Here is a 26,700-nt window from a genome sequence, read left to right as displayed (position 1 = left end):
CTCCCACTGATATGGAACAGAGTTTCAACTCTAGAAAAAAACTGGTGGTACTTCGTAGAACAGTGAGACTTTCAGAAACTCATCAAGAATCCAGTTTCACTAAATTGAAATATCAACACCTGTACTCCACAAGCCAGTGTACAGTTATGATGAAGAGTGTACATTGCATCAATTTTGTTTCCCTCTTCCTAATCCATTTGTGGCCCCGCGAGAAGAAGGAGTATCAGTGCTCATCTGTATGAACCCAAATTTTTCAAACTTTAGTTACACGTTCATATTACGAACTATGCACTGGTGAGCCAAAATGTGATGGGCCTGCAAAGGGAGTAAATGCATTCTGGTGGTGTTGCATACATGTAACGCAGTAAGGAAAGTGTGCAAGCGGAAAAGAAGCATAGCTACAATATGAGCCACCAGTGGAGTAATTGGCAGACATAACTAACTTTGACAAAGGGCAGTTTGTTATGGTCTGGCTTCTGGGAATGAGCGTCTCCGAAACATACAAGCTGGTCAGCTGTTCATGTGAACTGTCTCGACCATCTACGGGCCTTGGTCAAAGGACAGTTTAATGACAAGTTGGCAACAAGTTGTCGGATGTCGACATCGTGTTGCAGAAGTTAAAGGTCAAATGAGTATCTGCTCTGTAAAGAATAATAGGGGTCAATATGAAACAGAACTGTTAACAGTGCCAGTGCAAAAGCAAGCATTTCAGAGCACTTTGTTTAGTGCACATTTTTGAACATGGGGAGTCCACAGCAAATGACCTCCACATGTTTATTTCTTGGCCTAATGACACTGTCAGTTGTTATTTCAGTGTGGATGTGTTCAACGGAAACGAGTCACCTAGTCGGGTGAGTTACATTTCGTGCTGCGCTAGGTCAGTGGTCGTGTCCAGATACACCGTCATTTGTGTAACACAGCTGCTGAAAGTGTGCATTGTGCCACAGATGTGGGCCAGTGGGAGCAGTATAATGGTGTGGGGGACATTCAACTTGGCTTCTGTAGGACGAATGTTAGTATTGTGAGGCACCGTGATATTTCGGACCACCTACATGCCTTGGTTCTCAGTGTTTCTCCGGCAGCATTGACATCTTCCAACAGGATAACTGTTTGTGTTGCAAGACCTTAATGACTCTGCAGGGTTTGAGCCAAACCCGTGTCGATGTCTTGGTCACCAGATCTGTATGATTTGAACCCCATTTAACACATCTGAGGTTCTATACTAAGTTCTTCATGTAATCTTTTCTATCTTTTCTGTTAACCAACTTTGTGTAATTCTTAGACTGATAAACGGTACTCAAGCCTCCCTCATGGCTAGATTTATGTTGTCGTCTCCCCTGGACAGAAACACCTGCATGCTAGAAGGTGGTGACTGATTCCAGTGATCAATTGTGGACCTTTTTGCCCATTTCGGTGCATTATGTAACATTTATTTATGTACAGGATGAGCTGCCAATCTTTGCATCAGGCATAGGATGTCTGCAAGTGTCTACATTCTGTAACAAGATTCTAAAGCTGTCCATAGTTGTGTCACCTGCCAGTAATCTCATAGAGCTACAGATTTTATCCTGTGTGTCATTTGTATGTATCGTGAACAATAGCAGCCATTCTTTGAGGTATACCTCTACTTCTGCTGATGTTTCTCCATAAACAGTGGAAACCTGAGCTCTGCTTTCTAGGAAGTTACCAGTCCATTTGTGCACCTAGTTGGGTATTCTGTACCCTCGTATTTTGTTTACTTGTTGACAGTATAGAAAGGTACCGAAGGCTTTCAGGGGGTTGAGAAACATGAGACCGACGTCAGCTCTGCAGTCTACTGCTACATAGATCTCAGAAACAAGAAGAGTAAACCAGATTTCACTCAACATGTGAAAGCAAATACTGTGTTAAAACCTACATAGGACTCATCCATTCTCCACAAACATTATCATCCGTGAGCACAGTATATGTTCCATAATTGTATAAGAAATTCGTGGCAGTGAGATTGACAAATGCCTTAATAATGGTTTGTCATTCTTTATATATAATCGAGCTCCTCATTCAGATAAAACATACTCATCATGCCACAGATTACCTCCATGTGATGTACAAAGAACATGGGGAAAGATTGCAATGATGTGAAATTTGATGTGTCTGGAAGTGTAGGAGCATTTCTATCGCAGAGGTGTCAACATACAAGTCTGAGGGTTTTCACCTGTTTCATATAGTGTCCACACAAGGTCTAATCCTTTTGTCATATTTTGTCTCTCCCAAGTATCTATGAAATTCTTCTCTTCCAATATCAGTTGAGATATGCATATTACTCAGAAAAATTTCACACTTTGCTGATGGAAATTGCAAACCTCTGCCACTAGAGTGCTGAGAATTGTAATGCGTAACATAATTGTGTGTAACATAACTATGTCAGTGAGAAACAAAGCACTCTAATTGAGTTTCCAACCACAGAAAATGTTCCTAATACTGAAATCCAAAAAAGAATTAAAGCTGTGTACAGTGAATATTGTATCGAAATCATTAATGTGCGCTGCTGGGTTATTTGTGCTTGTAGTAAACGGTGGTGCTAACCCCAGTATGTGTGACAGAACTCAGAGTTGGTGACAGCTTATGGCAACTGGTGAGACTCGTCAGAATCAGGTTCGTGAATACATCAGAGAAAGTCTTCAGGTAATGCACACACAGTGTTGGCATATCGCAGTGGTGTTTACAGGCCATTATTGCAGAACTACAGTTCAGAATACTGTGTGCACAATGGGTACCTCGAATGCTCACTCGTGATGTAAAACAAAGAAGATAGACATCTGTCAATAATTACTTTTGCATTTTGAGTATGAGGATGATGGGTTCCTTAACAAAATTGTGACAGGTTATGAAATCTAGGTTCACCATTTTGACCCCAAAAACAAGAGAGCATCAATGGATATCCACCACAAAGGATTACAGTTTGTGGCACGTTCAATAACATGCCGTCAGTAGGGCAAGTTATCTCATAGTGTTCTGTAATGTTTGAGGTGTGGTGCAACTGGAATACATGCCTAAAGGCACCTCCAGAAACTCGGCAAAGTACTGTGAGATCTGCAGGAAACTGAAAGGATGAATTTTAAGGGTTCATCCACAATGCCAGACCACACACGAGTGCTGCAACATCCCGACACCTCAGGTTCACTGTCATCGATCATCCTCCGTACAGTCCCAACTTGACCCCATCTGATTTTCATCTGTTTCTAAAACTTAAAGAACCCTTTCGGGGACTTCACTCTCATAGTGATGAAGTGGTGCAAGCAGAGTTGAAATTGAGGTTCCATCCCCAAAGCCAAACACTTTACGGTGACAGTATCACCACTGGTCTCTAGTCGGGATAAATGTGTTTGTCACCAGGGTGACCATGTTCAGAAATAAATATGTAGGCACGGAGAATAAAGAAGTAGAATGTTAATAACGTTTGTTTTATTTAAAAAGCTTTAAAAGTTTTCATATAAAAAAAATTGGAGACATTAGTTTTCAGTATACCCTTGTAGATTTTGAATGGTAATATGCCACATTGTTCCATTGATGACAGGAGACCTGGTACACTCTATTGAACTTCACCAAAGATACAGTTAGTTGCGCGTAGCAATTTCCTGTGATAAAAGTGGTGAACATGGTGAGAAAAAGGTTTCAGGTCAGAAACACATGAACTAAGCTAGTCATGATGGTGATACAAAACCTTTTTTTAGCTGTGTATATCAAAAGGGGCAAAATTGAGAAAACTGTAATAACATTAACTATAAACATTTTCCTGGTGTTCTGTAAAACTGTATTTATTTGTCATGATCCAGCTTTCTGCTTGTTAGGCTATGATTAGGTGTCATCTGATGGGCTGAGAACCTGAAAGCCAGCAGGCAACAAAAGAAATAATGTTGTTGTGGGTTTCAGTCCTGAGACTCATTTGATGCAGCTCTCCATGCTACTCTATCCTGTGCAAGCTTCTTCATCTCCCAGTACTTACTGCAACCTACATCCTTCTGAATCTGCTTAGTGTATTCATCTCTTGGTCTCCCTCTACGATCTTTACCCTCCAGGCTTCTCTCCAATACTAAATTAGTGATCCCTTGATGTCTCAGAATATGCCATACCAACCAATCCCTTCTAGTCAAGTTGTGCCACAAACTCCTCTTCTCTCCAATTCTATTCAATACTTCCTCATTAGTTATGTGATCTACCCATCTAATCTTCAGCATTCTTCTGTAGCACCACGTTTCGAAAGCTTCTATTCTCTTCTTGTCTAAACTATTTATTGTCCATGTGTAACTTCCATACATGGCTACACAACATATAAATACTTTCAGAAACGACTTCCTGACACTTAAGTCTACACTCGATGTTAACAAATTTCTCTTCTTCAGAAATGCTTTCCTTGCCATTGCCAGTCTACATTTTATATCCTCTCTACTTCGACCATCATCAGTTACTTTGCTCCCCAAATAGCAAAACTCATTTACTACTTTAAGCATCTCATTTCATAATCTAATTCCCGCAGCGTCGCCCAATTTAATTCGATTACAGTCCATTATCCTCGTTTTGCTTTTGTTGATGTTCATCTTACACCCTCCTTTCAAGACACTGTCCATTCCATTCAGCTGCTCTTCCAACTCCTTTGCTGTCTCTGACAGAATTACAATGTCATGGGCAAACCTCAAAGTTTTTATTTCTTCTCCATGGATTTTAATACCTACTCCAAATTCTTCTTTTGTTTGCTTTACTGCTTGCTCAATATACAAATTGAATAACATCGGGGAGAGGCTACAACCCTGTCTCACTCCCTTCCCAACCACTGCTTGCCTTTCATGCCCCTCGACTCTTATAACTGCCATCTGGTTTCTGTACAAATTGTAAATAGACTGTCACTCCCTGTATTTTACCCCTGCCACCTTCAGAATTTGAAAGAGAGTATTTTAGTCAACATTGTCAAAAGCCTACTCTAAGGCTACAAAAGATAGAAATGTAGATTTGCCTTTTCTTAATCTATCTTCTAAGATAAGCTGTAGGGTCAGTATTGCCTCACATATTCCAACATTTCTGTGGAATCCAAACTGATCTTCCCCGAGGTCGGCTTCTACCAGTTTTTCCATTCATCTGTAAAGAATTCGCGTTAGTATTTTGCAACCATGGCTCATTAAACTGATAGTTTGGTAATTTTCACATCTGTCAGCACCTGCTTTCTTTGGGATTGGAACTATTATATTCTTTTTGAAGCCTGAGGGTATTTCACCTGTCTCATAAATCTTGCTCACCAGATGGTAGAATTTTGTGAGGCCTAGCTCTCCCAAGGCTGTCAGTAGTTCTAATGGAATGTTGTCTATTCCCGGGGCTTTGTTTCGACTTAGGTCTTTCAGTGCTGTGTCAAACCTTCCATGCAGTATCATATCTCCTATTTCATCTTCATGTACGTTCTATAATATTGTCCTCAAGAACATTGCCCTTGTATAGACCCTCTATATACTCCACCTTTCTGCTTTCCCTTCTTTGCTTAGAACTGGGTTTCCATCTGAGCTCTTGATATTCATACACGTGGTTCTCTTTTCTCCAAAGGTCTCTCTATTTTTTCTGTAGGCTGTATGTATCTTACCCCTAGTGAGATAAGCCTCTAAATGCTTACATTGGTCCACTAGCCATCCCTGCTTGGCCATTTTGCACTTCCTGTCAATCTCATTTTTGAGTCGTTTGTATTAAAAAAAGAAAAAAACTGTCAATTGATTCATTTCAAAGAAGAAAAATAAACTGTAATTTAAATGTATGTTGGTAATACAAGGGCCATTCAGAAACTTAGGAACAATTGGTCGCAAATGGAAACCGCAGTGTAAATCTGAGGAAGATTTTCACAGATGTGCTTGGCAGTGTCTCTAGTATGCCCGGAGGTAGCATCATGTTGCTCTTCTCAGTTCTGCGTGCTCAGTGAGCGCATAAAGATGCCTAGAAAATAGTGTGTGTCACCAAGTATGGGTATCGCCACGAGATTTCACCTGATTTCATTCAACCCCACATAATGTAAATGTCATGCAGTTCCTTCAAGACAGTTCGTAGCCGCACATTTCATGGGCGATGAGGATACTTCTAGAGCATTTTCAACGGGACGTGTTTGATCACCCACCGTACAGCCTCCACTTGGCTTTCTCTTGTTTTCATCTCTGCTCAGACAAATTATTTGCTATGAGGACAACATTTTTGCACAGAAAATGAGTTACAGACTGATATACAAAATTGTCAGAAAGCACTGGAGGCTGCTTTCTATGACAAGGGTATTGGAAAATTGGTACAACACTGAAACAGATGTATAAGTCAGAGCGGTAACTATAAGCAGCTGGAAGATGTAGCTAACTGTGGCAAATAAATTTTTTTTATTTTCACTTTGGTTTCCATTTTCTGACTGATTATTCCGTACTTTCTGAATACCCCTTGTATTACAAATTTTGCCTCCTGTAGGTCGGAGGTAGGCAAAATACCACTACTACTACAATATGTATCTTTAAAGATGTCTGCTTGTGTCTGTGTATGTGCGGATGGATATGTGTGTGTGTGTGTGTGTGTGTGTGTGTGTGTGTGTGTGTGTGTGTGTGTATGCGCGCGCGCGCGCGTGCGAGTGTACACCTGTCCTTTTTTTCCCCCTAAGGGAAGTCTTTCCGCTCCCGGGATTGGAATGACTCCTTACGCTCTTCCTTAAAACCCACATCCTTTCGTCTTTCCCTCTCCTTCCCTCTTTCCTGAAGAAGCAACCATCGGTTGCGAAAGCTAGTAATTCTGTTTGTGTGTTTTGTTCATTGTGCCTGTCTGCCGGCGCTTTCCCGCTTGGTAAGTCTTGGAATCTTTGTTTTTAATATGTATACACTGGTACACATATTGTGCAAACTTGTTTTCTTTGTTGCTAAGATTGATTTAATTGTTTTAAAATTTTCACTTAACTGTCAGCGTGTTTACTTTATTTGCACCATACAGAGTGTTAAACAAAGGAGGGCCACTGATTGCTATCCACCAGGGACGGTACTACAAACGTAGTGACGGCTTAGCTCTGGGTCCTGGGCCTTTCGTGAAGGGCTTGGAGTACGCGACAAATGTCAAACCTGAAGTAGTCGGAAAGCCGACCGAGCTGTTCTTCCGAACGGCACTGGGAGGAGTTCCTGCTGATGAAGCGGTCATGATCGGTGACGTGAGTAACTCTTTGTCTGTGTGCTTAGTGGACATTTGCTACAGCAGAGGGTGTGAATTTGCCCAAAAAATCTGTGAAAATGGTGAATGGACTCTGTCAAGTAACTCACATTAAGTTGCTCCTATCATTTCCAGATACTTCCTTCACTTTGTGTCTTGTGCTTTAATGAACAGTCAAATCTCTGTCCAGTTATGTAAAAGAAAGATTAGGTTTTAACGTTCCATTAACAGTGATACTGATCTCGGTTTTACGTGGTTTCTTTGAATTTAATTTAACATAAATGATTGGATGATTCCTTTGAAAAGGAGACAGCTGATTTCTTTATACTTACTGCATTTTTTGTGGAAAATTACAGCTTTTTAAATGTTTATGGGACTGGCCTCAATTCTGTGTCTGAATATTTGGTCCTTGTCATTAAACAAATATGATAAACCAAAAATACTCTCCTAGCTTTCCCATGTGGGCTATACTTCATTACATCAATTTAAAATAGCATAATGTACTCTCAGATGCCATTGGCACAGTGGTATTTTCATGAGTCATTTCAGTATGTCCCATACATCTAGTCAACAAGAAGAAATTTTTTAAGCATTTCAAACAAGCCAAAGTATACTTCAACAAAAACTGTGTATTGTATAACTTGTATCTGTGCACTATATTAACAATAAAATATCTCATTTACTGCGTAGTATGTACTGGAGAATTGTAAGGCAACCGTCATTGGGTTTGGCATGTGGTGCATGCAAGAAGTGGTTACTTTAGTAACAGAGGACATGGGGCTTTACAGGTTGCAACCCCTCTGTAGGGTCAGTGTTGAATTATCTGCCAGAATCAGAGAAGGATCAGCCATCTTGGAAAGAAAATGTAATTCTGTCTTGGGTTCAGGAGCGTGGAACAGCGGCTGGTCTATGAAACGTACTAATACTGTACTAACAGCCGTTATTTTGGTATGTTTTATTAGGCTACCAGTTTCGATGTTCCAATTGCGTTATCTACAGGACTTTTGCATGAATAATACCAAGTACCGTTCATACGTATATAAGATAAGGCATCAGTGATCACCTCTAATTCTTTAGACATCTGAACTTTAAGAGCATGTGTGCTCTTCACACGTGTGATAAGTCAATTGCCGTCACATGCGTGAAGAGCACACGTGCTCTCTCAGTTTGGATATGTACTGAACCAGATACGAATATTGTTACCTTGTCTTGTATGTGGATGAGTGGTACTTGCTGTCATTTTAACCTTAGAAAGTCTATACATGAACACAATACAGCTACTGTATAATCAATTGATATACACTACAGTAGGCTAGCTAAGGTTCACAAAAGCCACAAATATCTAGGCACCCAAAAGCTTCCCATTCTGTTCCCTATAGTACATTTCAGGCTGTTCTAGCATTTATTTAAGAAGGAAGCATATTACTCCACAAAAGAGTGTGAGGAATCAGCTTTAAGTGACACAAAGTTCTGACTACTGTCATACTAAGTTGTAATAAATCAATGGTTGAAAGGTTCCCATGTATATAATTTTCACATTATACGTAACAATGCATCACTGATCTAAATGTCATGAAATTTTTATGTTCTTTGTGTCTATTAGCTTTATATGTAAATAATCACAACAGGAGCATTTAAAATGTTCAAAGGTGAATAAATTCTAAATTCATGCAACGGGCCTGAAGGTGACGTGATTGAATGTTGTAACTGGTTGCCTAATAAAACATCAAAATATCGGCTGTTGGTAAAGGATTATATGTTTCATCTTGGAAAGAGGTTCCAAGACAAACGTGAACAAAAAAGTAAAGCGAGAGCAACAGAGTGTAGTCAAATTAAGGACGCGATGCTGAGGGAATTAAATTAGTAAATGACACACTAAAAACAGTACATGATTTTTGCTGTTAAGACAGTGCAATAATAACCAACAGCAGAAGTAAAGAGTATAAAATGCAGACAGTGAAGAGAAAAAAAGTATTTCTGAGGAAAGAAATATTTCAACATACTATATAAATTTAAGTATCATATTAACTTGATTTTAAGCCACACTTTTCTCCAGTTTTTGTAATTAAAAAAAAAAAGACACCTGCAGCTTAGAATCAGGTGCAAAGTAAGCGGAAGTTCTGAAAAATGTTGGTAGGTGCCGCCACAACTAACTTCTGCCGTCGAATATATTTAGCAAAGATATGCTTTGCAGGCACATAGATAAATACTGGGGCCAAAACCTCTGCGTCAGTAAATAAATTAAAAGAAAAGGTAGAAGAATGTAAACGTTATTCCATGTATTCTTTTGGGTTTGCAGTTATCTCATTTAAATCCTGTCTGCCTAATAAACTATGAAACTAGTGTGAGACAACAGCAAATGTGGAAGAATATACATATCATATCATGTTCATATTCCTATTATTCTTACACTGAATAGTGATACAGTCAGAAATAAAGCATGACAACTGACTAAATTTTTAAATCTAAGATGACTCTAATTTCTGTGCAGAATATAATGTACTAAGGAGGCGTCTGCAAAGATATTCAAACAGAGAAAATTTTTTACTAAACTCTTGTTCAGGACATCTTCTATCATATGCAGTATATTATTTAGTTCTTGTTGATCATTATCAAAGAAAGCAGCAGTGTAACTAACAACAAATAGCAGTCTCTTGCCATTGTTTCGCTAATGAGACACAAATGCAAGCCATGCCGCGAGCGGCGACAGGTCATAAACACTCATTATCACAATGCAATAAACAATGCATGACACAGTACAATAATGCATTTTCAGCTTAGATTGACGTAAACACCTATAACAAAGAGAACGGCACTTAGCAGATCAATGCAAAATAAGCAATCTATTCAAACCAGTTGAAGCACATGAAAAAGGAAGGGTACCCATATAAATATGGATGGAGCGCCTGACACAGAGCAATGGCTACTTGGTAAAGCGTAACTGTTAAGCTCACGACTCGAACCAAACTACTATAGCTATATCTTCATTCATTCAACCTTAATTGCGTCTCATGTTACACAATGAACCAACTTTGTTTCGATTTGGATGTGCGGTCTAAAACTTTTCTCTCCCCTTGCATTTTGAGTCTCAAATTTCAGGTGCAGCTTAAATTGAGGAATTTTTTTTTTTTCCTTCATTTCAAGTCTTATTTTTCAAGTGCGGCTGAGATTCGAGTAAATATGGTATTTTATGACGGTATTTATCTGGAACATAGCCTTGTACAAATGTGAAGCATACATGATGAAGAGTTCAGGCAAGAACAAAATAGCTTTTGAAATTTAATGTTACAGAAGATTTGACTGGTTAGTTTGGTTAAGTAAGGAAGAGGTTCTGATCAAATTAGTGAAAAAAGAAATTTAATTAGAACTTGACTAAAAAAGGATCAGTTGATATTACACATCCTGAGAAATGAAGGAATTGTCAGTTGGGTAATAGAGAGAAGTGGATCAGGAGAGTAAAATTGTAGAGGGAAGCCACAAGCGATGATTACTACAAGCAGGTTGAAATGGATGGTGGATGCAATGCTTAGAGAGATGGAGACGCTTGTGCAGGACAGACTAAGGTGGACAGCTACAGCAAACTACTCTTCAAACTGAAGGACACAATTAGAACAACAACCACCACCAATTAATGCCTTAACTTCACAGTAAGATTTGCTTTACACCATCCATTTAAAAGGGATTGGCCTTAATGCTTATACTTTAAGTGAAACATTGACTGGATGAGTGCAGTCTTCCTCAAAAATTACTGCACATAAGATACAGTTAAATCCTAATAAGGCAGCTGACTTAATTTCCATGTAACAGGTTGGTCAACAGCTTTCAGTTAATCCCTTCCTGTTGCTTTTGTCTTTCTTTTCCTCTTTCTTTTTTTTCTCCATTAAACATTGCTAAAATAATCAAAACTTCAATTCAAAAACAACAATTTCACTGCAGTAAAGAATACAATTGTGTGACACTAGCTCATCAAGTTCCTTTGGTTTCATCTTGACAAACACTCTTTTACATTAGAGTTTTCAGTAACAGTTGGGTGGTTTGCATTTGCTGTGTGGCAGCTGCTGCTGCCCTTCTGAACACACTGAAGTGACAATGTGTGCGTGTTTCATCGCAAAACTTGGGATGTTACACAGCGTACTTGGCGGACCCAAGTCACAGTCCAGCATCCCCTGCCAAAGAATAAATACAATTTGCAAAAGTATCTTCCCACTTACATGTAACTTAATATGAGTAGCACACTCCATAATTATTTCTTTATCGCTGTAGAGTAGTAAGCCCTAATCAGTTATACTTAATTGTGGGACTGTTACCACTTGCTTATAGCTAATTTTTATGACTTTACACAGTGTTTTTGTATTTGATTACTTGTTTGAACTGTAAACATAATGCAAATGTGTGTGTGTGTGTGTGTGTGTGTGTGTGTGTGTGTGTGTGTGTGTTTTACATGTAATGCCCTGTTGTTGAATGAACTGTTCTCATATTAACTGAGATAAGAAAAGGAAATGCATTCTGTTTACAAGAGATCAAGCAGTGATATTGCCTTGCTACCACTCAAATTCTGTTAGTAAAAGGGTGCACAAATTTTTTAACACTAAAAAGCTTTTGTACTCGAACAAATGTCACATATAATTACAAACTATTTAGGAAAGTTAATCCAACAGCAATAGAGTTTTTCGAATCTTATTAGTGAACAAGAGTAGCAGGATATTTATAGTGTTGATAACATAGATGGCAAATATAATGTTTTCCTTAACACATTTCTAATGCTCTTTGAGAGTTGTTTACCATTAGAAAGTTCTAAACAGGCTATTAGCAGTAAAAGGCAGCCCAGGTGGGCTGGGAATTATATCAGAATGTTAGAAGTAGTTACAATCAAGCTTCAGTAGCCCATTACGAACAGTACTATAAGGTGCTTAAAATATTACTAAGAAGGCATGTGGTATGCAAATAGAGTAGCTAATTCACAGGATAAAATTAAAACCATATGGTTAGTTGTGAAGGAAGTGTTTGGTCAGCACCTGAAGGTCGACGATATAAAGTCATTTCATAGTAAAAATATTTCTGTCACTGATAAACCAGATATATGTACAGTATTTAACAATCATTTTCTGAGCATTGCTGATGAATTAATTAAAAATTTAGTTTCTATAGAGAATCATATAACTCTCTTGGCAAATGCCTTTCTGAGATTCACGTCTGAAATACTCCTCTGTGATACAGACAAGAGGGAGATTGAGTCAATAATTAAATTACTGAAGACTAAGGACTCTCATGGTTATGATGGAGTGTGTAGCAGAATATTAAAGTACTGTGCTGCACATGTTAGCCCTGTATTTAGCCATATTTGTAATTTTTCCTTTAGGAATGCTCAGTTTCCTTAGCGATTAAAGTACTCAGTAGTAAAGCCGCTTTATAAAAAGCGAGAAATGGATAATGTAGACAATTTTAGACCTACCGTATTTACTCGAATCTAAGCCGCACTCAAATCTAATCCGCACCTGAAAAACGAGACTCGAAATCAAGGAAAAAAATTTTCCCGAATCTAAGCTGCACCTGAAAAATGAGACTCGAAATCAAGGAAAAAAATTTTCCCAAATCTAAGCCACACCTGAAATTTGAGACTCGAAATGCAAGGGGAGAGAAAAGTTTTAGACCGCATCGCCAAATCGAAACAAAGTTGGTTCATTATAACATGAGACGCAATTTAGGTCAAATGAATGAAGATACAGCTACATTCGTTTGGTTCGAATTGTGAGCTTAACAGTTAAGCTTTACCAGGTAGCCATTGCTATGCGTCAGGCACTCCGTCCATATTTATATAGGTACCCTTCCTTTTTCACTTGCTTCATCTGGTTTGAATTGATTGCTTATTCTTCTTTGATCTGATAAGTGCCGTTCTCTTTGTTATAGGTGTTTACGTCACCCTAAGCTGAAAATGCATTACTGTACTGTGTCATGTATTGTTTGTCACATTCTGATAATGAGTGTTTACGGCCTGTCACCGCTCATGGCATGGCTTGCTTTTGTGCGCACTACCGCCGCTTAAAAAAAAAAAAAAGAGAAATCGTCTCATTAGCGAAACAATGGCAAGAGAGTGCTATTTGTTGTTAGTTACACTGCTGCTTTCTTTGATAATGATCAACAAGAACCAAATAATAGACTGTGTATGATAGAAGATATTCTGAATGAAAATTTAGCATAAATTTTTCTCCGTTTGAAAATCTTTGCAGACGCCTCTTTAGAACATTACATTCTGCACATAAATTAGAGTCATCGTAGATTTAAAAATCTAGTCAATTGCTGTGCTTCATTTCTGACTGTACCACTATTAGGCGTAAGAATAATATGAATATAAACATGACATGATATTTATATTCTTCTACGTTTGATGTTGTCTCACTCCAGTTTTGTAGTTTATTAGGCAGACAGGATTTAAATGAGATAGCAGCAAACACGAAACAATACATGGCAAAATGTTTATATTCGTATTATTCGTATGGTGAATACTGCATGTGATTCACAATACATAAAAGTTCCTATTAGCAACCATCTTTTCTCACATGTAGGAAAAAATTCAGAACATAGCATTGGCCTTATTGACAAACATCGCAAACAGTCTTGCCAGTCAGATTTTCGTAGTACATTGAAATGCTGCTACATTCAAAGATGAACAATACGGAATTTGTATTTACTTTGCTGGATAAAGTATGAAAATGCAGAGGTCGAAACTCAGGGCGGAGAAAAAAGCTCACATTCCACCTTTTTTTAAATTTATTTACAAACGCAGTGATTTATCTTTGTGCCTGCAAAGCATGTCTGTGTAGTGCAACGTATATTCGACGGCAGAACTTAGTTATGGCAGCACCTACCAACATTTTTCGGAACTTCCACTTACTTTGCACTCGATTCTAAGCTGCAGGCGGTTTTTTGGATTACAGAAACCAGAAAAAAAGTGCTGCTTAGATTCGAGTAAATACGGTATTTCTATACTATAATTTTATTTTTATCTGTTATTACTTTTGTGTTGTAATTTCACGTATTGACACGTTCCATGACCTTGAAGATTTGCTCCTCAGTTTGGTCTTACGGAACTTGATGTGTAAATATAATAAAATAAATCTTTAAGCTCTTGTACCTCAGATGGTTAAAAAAAAACCTTTATGGAGTCACTCTTTTTCATGTGTCTGTTGTGACCACTTTTGAGGAACTGGTAGGGGTATCTAGTTGCAATTTATGTTAAATACTGAACTCTGTAGTCCCTTAAGTAATACTGTGAAAAGATATGGCCATTTATGTCACACATTTTTTGATACTCACATACTCAATCATTATACTCATAAACGTAAGTGTGCAGGAACCCTTAGAGCACAATTACTACTTGCACGTGTCCAGCTTTTTCTTGCACTGTGCCTTAGTGTATATTAGTGTCAGCACAAGCAGTGGACTAGTCTCTTTTAAGGTTTGTGATTTTCTGCTTCAAGTGACAAACTTTTCTCTTTAGGAATGTGCTCAGTCATTCACTATTGACACTTACAAATATGGTTGAAATGGCTCTCAGCACTGTGGGACTTAACAGCTATGGTCATCAGTCCGCTAGAACTTAGAACTACTTAAACCTAACTAACCTAAGGATGTCACACAACACCCAGCCATCACGAGGCAGAGAAAATCCCTGACCCCGCCGGGAATCGAACCCGGGCGTGGGAAGCGAGAATGCTACCGCACGACCACGCGGGCCTATTGACACTTACACTGTGGTGGATAGCTACAATAGTTCAGTTGTGACATGCGTGCTATGCAATCAATTCCTGTACAAGTTTTGAGATGTATCCTGGTTTATCATTTACCAGTTTTGGATTGCACATTTGATTGCACTGCCCCTAGTGGGCACATACTGTGCCTTACTGTTTAGTCCGAAGCCAACATACCGTATTTCAAAGTACACTTCAGGACTTCAGTGTCAACACCCTCGGTTTGATGCACACTTTGTAGTTTGATGCAAACGTAACAGATGATACTCCACAGTACATCCCAGATTTGCTATTTGTTGCGCCACCTTGAAGCTTCAAATCTGCATATTCTCTTCTTCACATCTTTGCAATACCGCAGTGCTGTGGGGCTTGTACCCCTCAGAGAATTCAGTCATTCCCTCATTTTGTTCCATAAATCCCACCGTATAGAAGCCCCTTCAGAGATGTGAGACAGTTCAAATTATAGATTGTCAAGCAGAAGCATCCGCTATAGCCAACTTCATTAAACTTCACTGATGACCCATCATGACTAGTGCTAATATGCTTACAGAGATATTTATAAGAATTACTTTTGATTTTTGTATCTATACTAATCAGTCAAAACATTATTACCACCACCTGCTTAATAGCATATCAGTCAACCTTTGGAATGCAATACAACAGCAATTCTCTGTCTTGTGATTTCAGAAACCCCTTAGTAGGTTTCCGGAGGTATTCGGCACCAGATGCCTATGCGTGTCACTCAGTTCCTGTAAACTATGGCCTGGTGGTTTGTTTTGACAGAGCTGGTGTCCAACAGCATCACAGACGTGATCCATTGGTTCCAGATCAAGCAAGATCAAGCAAATCTAGTAGCCAATGTGAGATCACTACGAGTCACCTCAAGCCAGTGTAGCATGGTTCTGGCTCTGTGACATGGACAGTTATGCCACCACTGTTGGGAAGACATCAAGCACGAAGGGATACAGGTGGTCCACTATAATGTTCACATAGTCTGCAGTTGTCATGGTGCCTTCAATTACTTCCCCAAGCCCCGTGGAAGCAGAGGGGACCCCATAACATAGTACTGCTTCCACCGGCACGCATCCACTGTGCAGTACACGTTTCAAGTGGCCATTCGCGTGGATGGTGATGTACCTGGACACGACCGTCGATTCAGTGTAATGAGAAATGCGGTTTGTCTGATGAGGGAATACATTTCCATCGATCTAGTGTCCGATCACAGTGATCCTGTGGCCACTGAAATCGTGACTGGCAATGTTGTCAGATCAGTGTGGGAACACATAGCGATCATCTGCTGCAGAACTCCCGTTCAACAGTGTGCAGTGAATGACACGCTCTGGAACACTTATCCCTGCTCAACCATTGTACTCTACTGTCAGATTACCACAGATCACTGCCTAGCCTCCTTTGCAGAGTTAGCAAACCTCCAACGTCCACGTTCTGTGATGAAACTTGACATCTGACACGTTGTTGCCTTTTTCGGAGTTTCACCCTCCTTCAATCACTTTCTTTAGTAGCATGCAAACAGCTGGCCAGTTGCTCCACTTTTTCTATGGTCCTCCCCAGGTTTCTGGCCTTTTTGATCTGCACTTTGTGAAAGTGGGTTACGTCAGCGGCTTTCCCCATTTGTGGCCTGTATCAATGATAGAATTATACTCCATTCATCACTGCTCCACTTGTATCCTTTCCTCACCGTGTCACATTCCCGCAACATCACCAGGCACTGTTCAGCCTTGTGATAGTGTTCATAATATCAGATTGGTCCATAAGTTCATAGCATTTTTGTTTTACATGTTGGTATTCCTGTTCCTGTGGATTTATTTATTGATTGTAATTTTTTTATTTGTAGTTCACCGTTGCTATTTGAGTGCACATGTTGTCATTTCATCATTTGGAGATAATGGGTGGAGCTGTGGATGCTAGAAAATGGAGTGCCAAGTGGAGAAATCGGAACATTTCCAGCATATTCTTCTGTTTGAGTTCAGTAGAGGGGTGACAGCAGTGGAAGCAGCCAGAAACACTTGCATCGTGCATGGGGATAATGCCATTGTGTAGAGCACGGAAAGAAAATGTTTTAAGGAGGATTGTTTTTACATTAGTGACTATCCACTTTCAGGAAGGACATCGGGGTTCACTGAAGATCGACTAAACGCATTAATCCATAATGATCCACATCAGAACTGTGACCATTCCATCATCATGTGACATTTGCACAGAGTGGCGAAGGCTCAAAACTTGGGTGCATGGGTAGCGCATGCTCTAAACCAAAATCACAGAAACCAATGGGTGGCCATATGTGCATCTCTGCTTTGTCATTATCAATTGGCTCGTCAACAAAACCAGACCATTCTTATCCTGTATCATTACTAGTGACAAGAAATGGTGTCTTTATGCTAATATAAGAAAAGCAAGGAATAGTTGAGCCCAAGTGCTACAGCAACTCCCCATATAAAGAGCTGCCACAAAAGATAGTGTTATGCATTGATAAAAGAGTGGTGGTGTGGTGTACTACAAATTGCGTCCCCGAGGTGTAACCGTCACTGCTCATATTTATTGTCAACAACGGAGATATCTTGGACACGCAATCCGAGAACAACGACCAGGGAGACTACATGAAGTGATGTTACTCCACGATAACACCCATCCACATTCTGCTAGTCTAACAAAAAGTATTGTATGGGAGTTGGGATGGGAAGTCATTCCACACCCACCTTATACAGCTGATCTTGTGCCCTTAGATTTTTATCTTTTTTGCTCTCAGTCATTTCCATACCTTTGTAAAGCATGCTGTCAGCTACGGGCCAAACCTGAACACCCCTAACTAAATTTTAGAGGTTACTCATGGATGTTTTGGCATGAGCTACCGGCAGCTTTTTACAGAATAATTGCATTTTGTTTGATTTCTTGTTGCAATTAGTCTTTGTAGATACCGGGTGATCAGAATGTCAGTATAAATTTGAAACCTTAATAAACTGTGGAATAATGTAGATAGAGAGGTAAAAATTGACACACATGCTTGGAATGACATGGGGTTTTATTAGAACAAAAAAAAAGCTCACAAAACGTCCAACAGATGACTCTGGACAGCAAAACTGCTACCGTGACAGGTGAGAGGTACGCCGATATGTTACAGAATTGCATCATCCCCAGCCTGGCTGATAAACACCTGCTGGAACGTACGATGTTTATGCAGGATGGCGCTCCACCCAATATTGCTAGATGCGTGAAAGATCTCTTGTACACGCCGTTTGGTGATGATCATGTGCTCAGCCTACCCTTTCGTCATGCTTGGCCTCCCAAGTCCCCAGACCTCAGTCCGTGCGATTATTGGCGTTGGGGTTACCTGAAGTCGCAAGTGTATCGTGATCGACCGACATCTCTAGGGATGCTGAAAGACAACATCTGACACCAATGCCTCATCATGCTTTACAGCGCTGTTCACAACATTATCCCTCGACTACAGCTATTGTCGAGGAATGATGGTGGCCATATTGAGCATTTCCTGTAAAGAACATTGTCTTTGCTTTGTCTTACTTTGTTATGCTAATTATTGCTATTCTGATTAGATGAAGTGCCATCTGTCGGACATTTTTTGAACTTTTGTATTTTTTTGGTTCTAATAAAACCCCATGTCATTCCAAGTATGTGTGTCAATTTGTACCTCTCTATCTACATTATTCTGTGATTTATTCAGTTTTCAAATTTGTACTTACTTTTTGATCACCTGGTATATTGCATTGAAAATATCTGCACAGCAGTACAAATGTCAGTTGTATGCTGTACAGTTTTGTTTGGAAACATGTGTTTCATTTACTACCAGTATTTGGCATTGACAAGAATAGTGTCCTCTTAAGGTTTTGCCATCGAGCTTACTTTTGGTACTATCTGGTTCTGTCTCAGATTAGATTTTCCAGCAGTGTTAGTTGTATATTTACAGTGATACACAGTTGTACAAATAGATTTACTGATGAAGATGTGATCAAAAAGTTTCCATTTGAGAGCATTCGTGTAGTGTACATGCAACATAGCACTACTCTGATACGGTGATATAACTACCAACATGTAGGCTAGGGATTAGTGTAGCATTTGTGTTTTTATGACTGCATGCAGTAAATGCAGAAGTGTGAACTATGCTGTTATTCTTTTCTTGGCTGCTGAACAGCAAACACACATACATTCATTGGAGAGTAAAGAATGTGTACGAGGCAACATGTCTGTACTGTTGAGGACTAGGGGTGCTGCTGCTTCACGATAACACGTGTCCTCACATTGCAAATGTCATAACACAGAAGTGATGGCAATTCAAGTGGGAAGGACGACGGTTCAATCCCACGTCCGGCCATCCTGATTTAGGTTTTCCGTGATTTCCCTAAATCACTCCAGGCAAATGCCGGTATGGTTCCTCTGAAAGGGCACGGCCGACTTCCTTCCCCATCCTTCCCTAATCCGATGAGACCAATGGCCACGCTGTCTGGTCTCCTTCCCCAAACAACCAACCAACCAATTCAAGTGGGATACTCTCTAGTACATACCCTGTACTCCTGATCAATCCCCAAGTGACTATCACACCTTTGATCTTTTAAAAAAGGCCTTCATGGGTCAATGAGCCCACTCAGACGAGATTATGCAACGGGCAGTTATGGACTTCTTCATATAACAGGACATGGTGTTTTACCAAATCATATAACAGGACATGGTGTTTTACCAAATGGGTATCTTCATTGTGGTGCTTTGGTAGGATGATTGACTCAGTGCTCATGTTAATCTTGTCTGATAGGCATACCGATTCTGGACTGTATGGCCTCAGGACAGAAACTTTTTGCTTGCCCCTTATAGCTTGTGCACAGATTTGTCAAATGCAGTGGTAGTGTGGCACAATAAATAAACCAAATAATTTATAAATAAGTTACTATCTGCAGGTGTAAATAAAACAGAAAGAAACTTCCACATGGGAAAAATATATTAAAAACAAAGATTTCAAGACTTACCAAGCGGGAAAGCGCCAGCAGACAGGCACATGAACAAAACACACAAACACACACACAGAATTACGAGCTTTTGCAACTGGCAGTTGCTTCGTCAGGAAAGAGGGAAGGAGAGGGAAAAATGAAAGGATGCTTGTGTCTGTGTATGTGCGGATGGATATGTGTGTGTGTGTGCGAGTGTACACCTGTCCTTTTGTTCCCCTAAGGGAAGTCTTTCCGCTCCCGGGATTGGAATGACTCCTTACCCTCTCCCTTAAAACCCACATCCTTTCATTTTTCCCTCTCCTTCCCTCTTTCCTGACGAAGCAACTGCCAGTTGCGAAAGCTCGTAATTCTGTGTGTGTGTTTGTGTGTTTTGTTCATGTGCCTGTCTGCCGGCGCTTTCCCGCTTACTATCTGCAGGAGTTGACATGTCCTTTATATCAAAATACTCAATAAATATCTCTGAAAAAATCTGAAATTTCATCGGTGAAATTCTGGTGCATCCTTTATCCTGTCAAATTCGAGATTTGTTTAATGCAAACATTATAGTTGTGGGGATGTTGCATCCCTGAGCCCAAATGTTCAGATAAATTTTAGAAGTAGTGGCTCTGAGGTATTGTTTTATTTTGTTTGTCAATATCTTTCATCTGTAATATGTTGTACATCTGAGTACTAGTATATAAAATTCCTGCCTGAACCATAGAAAGGAACACAATCTGTATGGAAATTATATATACTTCTAATTGTGAACTGCACAATTCATCGTAAATTCACTCTCTTGGTATTAAACACAAGTACCATTCTGCAAGATGTTTTGTTATCAGTTTTACATAGTATACTCACTACCAGGTGTCTGTCGAAAAAATACTTTTTTCATGTTAATCAAACAATGGGAAATCCAGGATGATATGTAACAATATTATGAAAAGGAAAGTTGCTACTCACCATACAGCGGAGATGCTGAGTTGCAGATAAGCACAACAAAAAGACTGTCACAAATAAAGCTTTTGGTCAGTAAGGCCTTTGTCAAAAATAGACACCCCCCTCCCCCTCTCACACTCTTACACAAACACAACTGTCAGATGCATCACTGCAGTCTTGTTAGCTGCAGTGCCCCAGAACATTATACCACATGACAAGAATGAATGGGTATGCAAAGAATGCTCACAGTTCTGTCTGCAGATCAGTACATTGAGATAACTTTGTAAGTGTACAGTAAGCAGAACTTAGCTGTTTTTGGGTTAACTTATCCATGCACTGGTAGTACCTCAACGTATTATACTCCTGGATTCCCAGGAACTTCACACGTTGAGATTCATCCAGTGCATGTATCTACTGATCTTTCCCGCTTTAAACCATGGATGTAACAGAGGATGACTTAATATCAGCGTTACAGATTTTACTGAAACACCTTTGACTGCAGCTGTGTGACCTAGGGGTAAAGACAGTAGACCTAGGGGTAAAGATAGTAGACTTGTTATGAATTACAGAGGTATCTAGTTATAATAGTTCTAATTGTTACAATCCTTCATTGCAGCTTATACTTTACTAATAAGAAAAGTATATTGCTCTGTTTCCACAGGATGTCCGGGATGATATTGATGGTGCCCAGCAAGTTGGTATTCGTGGCTACCTCGTGCAGACAGGAAAATACCGCCCTGGAGACGAGAAAACTATAAACCCACCACCACATTCTGTAGTGCCCAGTTTTGCAGATGCTATTGAGAAGATTCTGGCTGAAGCTGGTGCTTCTTAGCCACCTGATAAACTGAAGACGCATCTCAAAAGTGTAATCTGTAATTGCGTCTCAGCTGCATCACTATTGAAGCAGTTCAGTGGATATGATGATACCATACATAGTGGAAGACTGGTGTTAAGTGTGATATACCAGTGATATTTACTACAAGAAATAAATGGAAATGAGTGGAAGCACATGTGCTCTATTTTACCTGACACTTTGTACTGAATGTCTGGATAATGTTGTATAGCAGAACTGTTATGTTAGTAATAGAAACATACTATTTCTTAAAAGCAATGTTTTAGTAAGAAATATGCAGATCACATTCTCTAAATATGTTATAGCCTTTTGCTGATAGAAAACTTGGAACCTAACTTCCTTGTAAATTACTCCTAAATAATAATAAATATAAATCTATAATGAAAGAGCTCCAGCTCACGAAGTTTGTACCCAATTTTAAGCAACTGGCATGAAAAATTGTAGAATATACTACTATTGAAAACTTGTAGCAATGTGCAAGTTGGTATGGACAGTACATGATGCTCCAGTTTCAGGTAAGCCTGCTCTCTGTTGTTCTCTGCTTTAAATATTTCAGCTTTCATTCATCATTTGAGAGGCAGTCATTTACAATAGGAGTATGTACAATTCTGGAATTGATTCCTGTTCAGTGTAGTGAGCTGTGGTTCTGAAGATGTCTTCTCTCCTCACTGAGTGCAGCACTTGAGAAGCTATCTGGTGCAGTACTTATTGAGGTCTGTGGCTTTGGCTTAATTACACTTCTGTGTGTCTAACCACTTCACCCTCTCTTTTTGAATTATGCTTACAGTAATGTGGTACTAACATGTGTCCATCTAGGTGTGAGTATTCAATTTCTGTGACTTCCAAGCGATGTTCATACGTTACTCATACTGGAGAAGTCAGTCATTTTGAAATGCTTTTTAAACATTATTTGTTTTTGGGCACAATCACTTATAAGTTTTCGATGTTTCCAGATCATTTGAAAGAAATATTAGTTCACTCCCGAACACTACTGTGTCCTTCTTTTGACTTGAAACCAGTAATTTCTTGTTGAAATTATGTGTCTGTTTGGCAGAAAATAAATTATTAGTAAATATTATATTTCATTATGCATAGCAAGTCTGGAGAAATATCTTTCAGTTTTTTTCAGAAATCTATACTGATATGAGAAGGTCATCCATCTTATTTAACAGACTCCAAAGGAGTAACAAAACATTTTAAATGTATTATGATTGTTACTCTTTGTGCTGTCCAAACAGTCGTTTAGTTTTCTCTATTTTGCTGATTGTGTTATTAAGAACCTCTGTCTTTGGAGAACACTTATGTTTAAAAAATGCCTTGTAAAAATACTGGAAATCACAGGGATTGGATAGCTAGTGCTGTAGTTACAGTGAATGCTTTTGACACAAGTAACTCTTACCAGTATCTGAGATATAGACTGTGCCATGTGTGATGCAACCATGAGTGGTGATCACCCCTGTGTGTGATTGCCCCACTCTTCTGGTGTTTGCGACTCAGTGTGTTCTGTGCTAGTTCACACTCCTCCTCCCCCATGACTGCTTCAAGCAATGGGGCGTTTGTGATCTCTTTAAACATCTGATTACTGCTAGGTGTAACTTGAAATTTCTTCCCTGAATTGTCATGCTCTTCTTGAACTTATTAGGTTTCCAGAAGAGGAGGAAATTTCTGGGTGCCAGTAACTATGGCAGATGTGGTAAAACTTTGTGCCCTAAGTCTTAACAGATAACCAGAGATTCTCAAGCAGTGTGAGTAGGTGGATTGTAGTGTAGGAATCAAATACCTTTTGCAGTCATTTCTAATATCAGCTTCTTGGTTGAAGGTCACAGACTATTGAGAATATCCTACACTAATATTGACGTCTCAATCCTGGCTTCTAATCTGTTTCATTTGTTATTGTACAGCATGGCAGCTACTAACTCCGCGAAAATCCAATAACACAAATGTCCTGGCACTTAGGATGTCTGAACAATGATATTAAGCATTGTAAGAATACACTCTAAAGGAGTTTATAGCCTTATTACATTGAATGTTAATTTCCAATTACACACACCATCTGTGTCAAGTAGAACAGAGCTAACATTGCCATTTTCATAATAAAAAGAGGGGGGGGGGGGGGACAAAGTTACACAGTGCTGTCTGATAGGATCAAAGTTTCCCACAATTCACTAGAAATCTTACTTCAAAAGTAAATCTACTCCACAACATAGTCAGGAGTGAATGCAGATGTGCTATGTGATGCTGCAGTTTCAGTTTTGTAGTCAGCTGCTGAACAGTGTAGCTGTGCAATGGAAAACAATACACATACAAATAAGATAGATGTACAGTGTGTCCCAAAAAGAATGACCCAATTTTAAATATAATTATTTATTAAGAAGAAGGGCTTAACACTAACAAATTGCATACTAAATTACTCAGAAAAGACAGAAATTTCTAAAAATCCGTCATAAATGTTCAATATGTCCTCCATTGGCTGCATGGATGACATCTAGCCGATGGCCGAATTCATCCCAAACTGAGTGTAAGGTGTCTTCTGTCACTGAAACTACAGCAGCTGATATTCTGGTTTGTAGTTCATCAATGTCACAAGGTAAGGGAGGAACGTAAACACATTGTTTAACATATCCCCACAGGAAGAAATCACATGGTGTTAAGTCAAGGGACCTAGGAGACCAAGAGTGTAAAGCCTGGTCTCACGGTCCTGCACGCCCTATCCAACACTGTGGCACGTTGGTATTGTGGAGACTGTGCACGTTGTTGTGCTAGTCTGGTGGTGCTCCATCTTGCTGATAGATGAAATTGTCAGAGGTAAGTTGTAGAAATAACCAGTTCCGTAGCATTGCAAGATATGATTGTTCTGTTATGGTTTTTTCCTCAAAAAAAGTAGGGCCCATAAACCTTGCTTTGCAAAACAGCACAAAAACATTCGCTTTTGGTGAATCACGTTCGTGTTCAATTGTTTCATGAGGATTTTCGAGCCCCCATATATGCACATTATGACTGTGAACCTTAAGGCTAATATGCAAAGTTCTCATCGCTGAATATTAATCATCCAAGTCCTGTAGAATAGCACTGCTAAAGTCCAACTCGCTTCACTTTGTCAGTATCTTGAAAAGCTTGAACCAGTTGTAATCAGTATTGTTTGAGGGCTAAACAACGCCATAATACATGCCACACTGTTATGCGCGCTAACGCAAGTTCTCAGCTAGCACGACATGCAGACCTGTGCGATCTCCGCTCAAATGAACATCGAATTTGTTCCACTGTTTGTTCAGGAACGCATGGCCGACCAGGACTTCTGCCTTTACGGAGGCATCATGTTTCTTCGAACTGTTTATACCACCATTGAATGTTCTTTGGTGATGGTGGTTTAGCACGAAATCGAATACGTAATGCCCGCTGAAATGCGATCACTGATTGAGTACGCCTAAATTCAATAACACAATATGCCTTCTGGTGTGCGGACGCCATATTGTTGAGACTAGCTGCCTGCTCCAGGTCAGCGCTCGTAGTGATGTCTAGCGATATTTTCTGAAACTCTAGACCATGCCGATTACATCTAGCACTCTTTCAGTTACCTAGTGACATTTTTCTCAATATTATTAAGAGTTAAAATCAGGTCATTCTTTAGTGCTTTTAAGAGAGGTCTGAAAGATTTGCACGAAGTGAAAATAACATGAGACAGTGCGGTTATTTTGAAAGTGCTGTGGTTCAGAGGGATACACATATTATGGAGAACTGCTCATTTAGTGCTTTTAAGAGAGGTCTGAAAGATTTGCACGAAGTGAAAATAACATGAGACAAGAACATCATAGAAACTTAAACCGCATTCTGTATAACAGTGAATTACTGCCATACTGCTTGCTGTTATTCATGTTTATGCCATCTGAATTTAGTCGAGTAAATTAGAAAGGAAACTGCTATTTTGAAACAAAAATAGCTGCCTCCTCACTTTTACTACATAGTTTGGTTTACCTGCTATTGGCAGTTTAACACTTACCTTATTCCCATGGAATTTTTCAGAGAAAATATTTTTTACATCTGTAAATACTGACTCCTATTTACAGTATCATACTGTCATACAGCTTTATAACAGAAACTGCTAAATTTTGTTTATCTAACAGTTCTTTCAATCCCTGAATCTAGACATTTACATAATTTGTAGAAAGAGTGGCTAATGAGGAATGTTTGTATTTTCTTTCGAATTGGTAGAGATTCCCAATTTGTTGCTTTATGTTAAACTTCACTTCCCCCCCCCCTTCCTCCCCCCTTAAACCAAGGACCTTGCTGTTGGTGGGGAGGCTTGCACACCTCAGCGATACAGATAGCCGTACAATAGGTGCAACCACAATGGAGGGTTATCTGTAGAGAGGCCAAACAAACATGTGGTTCCTGAAGAGGGGCAGCAGCCTTTTCAGTAGTTGCAGGGGCAACAGTCTGGATGATTGACTGATCCGGCCTTGTAACAGTAACCTAAACGGCCTTGCTGTGCTGGTACTGCGAATGGCTGAAAGCAAGGGGAAACTACAGCCATAATTTTTCCCGGGGGCATGCAGCTTTACTCTATGGTTAAATGATGAAGGCGTCCTCTTGGGTAAAATATTCCGGAGGTAAAATAGTCCCCCATTCGGATCTCCAGGCGTGAGGGACTACTCAGGGGTACGTTGTTATCAGGAGAAAGAAAACTGGTGTTCTATGGCTCGGAGCGTGGAATGTCAAATCCCTTAATCGGGCAGGTAGGTTAAAAAATTTAAAAAGGGAAATGGATAGGTTAAAGTTAGATATGGCGGGAATTAGTGAAGTTCGGTGGCAGGAGGAACAAGTCTCCTGGTCAGGTGAATACAGGGTAATGCAGGAGTAGGTTTAATAACGAATAGGAATGCGGTAAGCTACTACAAACAGCATAGTGCATGCGTTATTGTGGCCAAGATAGATGCGAAGCCCTCACCTTCCACAGTAGTACAAGTTTCTATGCCAACTAGCTCCACAGATGACGAAGAGATTGAGGAAATGTATGATGAGATAAAAG

General features: G+C 39.5%; 1 protein-coding gene across 3 annotated transcripts in view; it reads left to right on the top strand.

The window, feature by feature from the left end:
• LOC126293531 (haloacid dehalogenase-like hydrolase domain-containing protein 2) overlaps positions 1–21,826 on the top strand; it is a 45,028-nt gene extending 23,202 nt beyond the window's left edge. For all 3 annotated transcript variants that reach the window (XM_049986796.1, XM_049986798.1, XM_049986797.1), the window contains 2 exons: positions 6,970–7,180; positions 21,480–21,826. In XM_049986796.1, the coding sequence (XP_049842753.1) occupies positions 6,970–7,180; positions 21,480–21,653 (385 nt within the window). In that variant the 3' untranslated portion in view covers positions 21,654–21,826. The remainder of the gene's footprint in view (positions 1–6,969; positions 7,181–21,479) is intronic.
• The last annotated feature ends 4,874 nt before the right edge of the window (positions 21,827–26,700 follow it).

This window comes from Schistocerca gregaria, chromosome 10 (genome assembly GCF_023897955.1).
Source record: "Schistocerca gregaria isolate iqSchGreg1 chromosome 10, iqSchGreg1.2, whole genome shotgun sequence".
Taxonomy (NCBI): Eukaryota; Metazoa; Arthropoda; class Insecta; order Orthoptera; family Acrididae; genus Schistocerca; species Schistocerca gregaria.
Note: the sequence above shows the minus strand (reverse complement) of the source record. Positions and strands in the feature narration are given on the sequence as shown.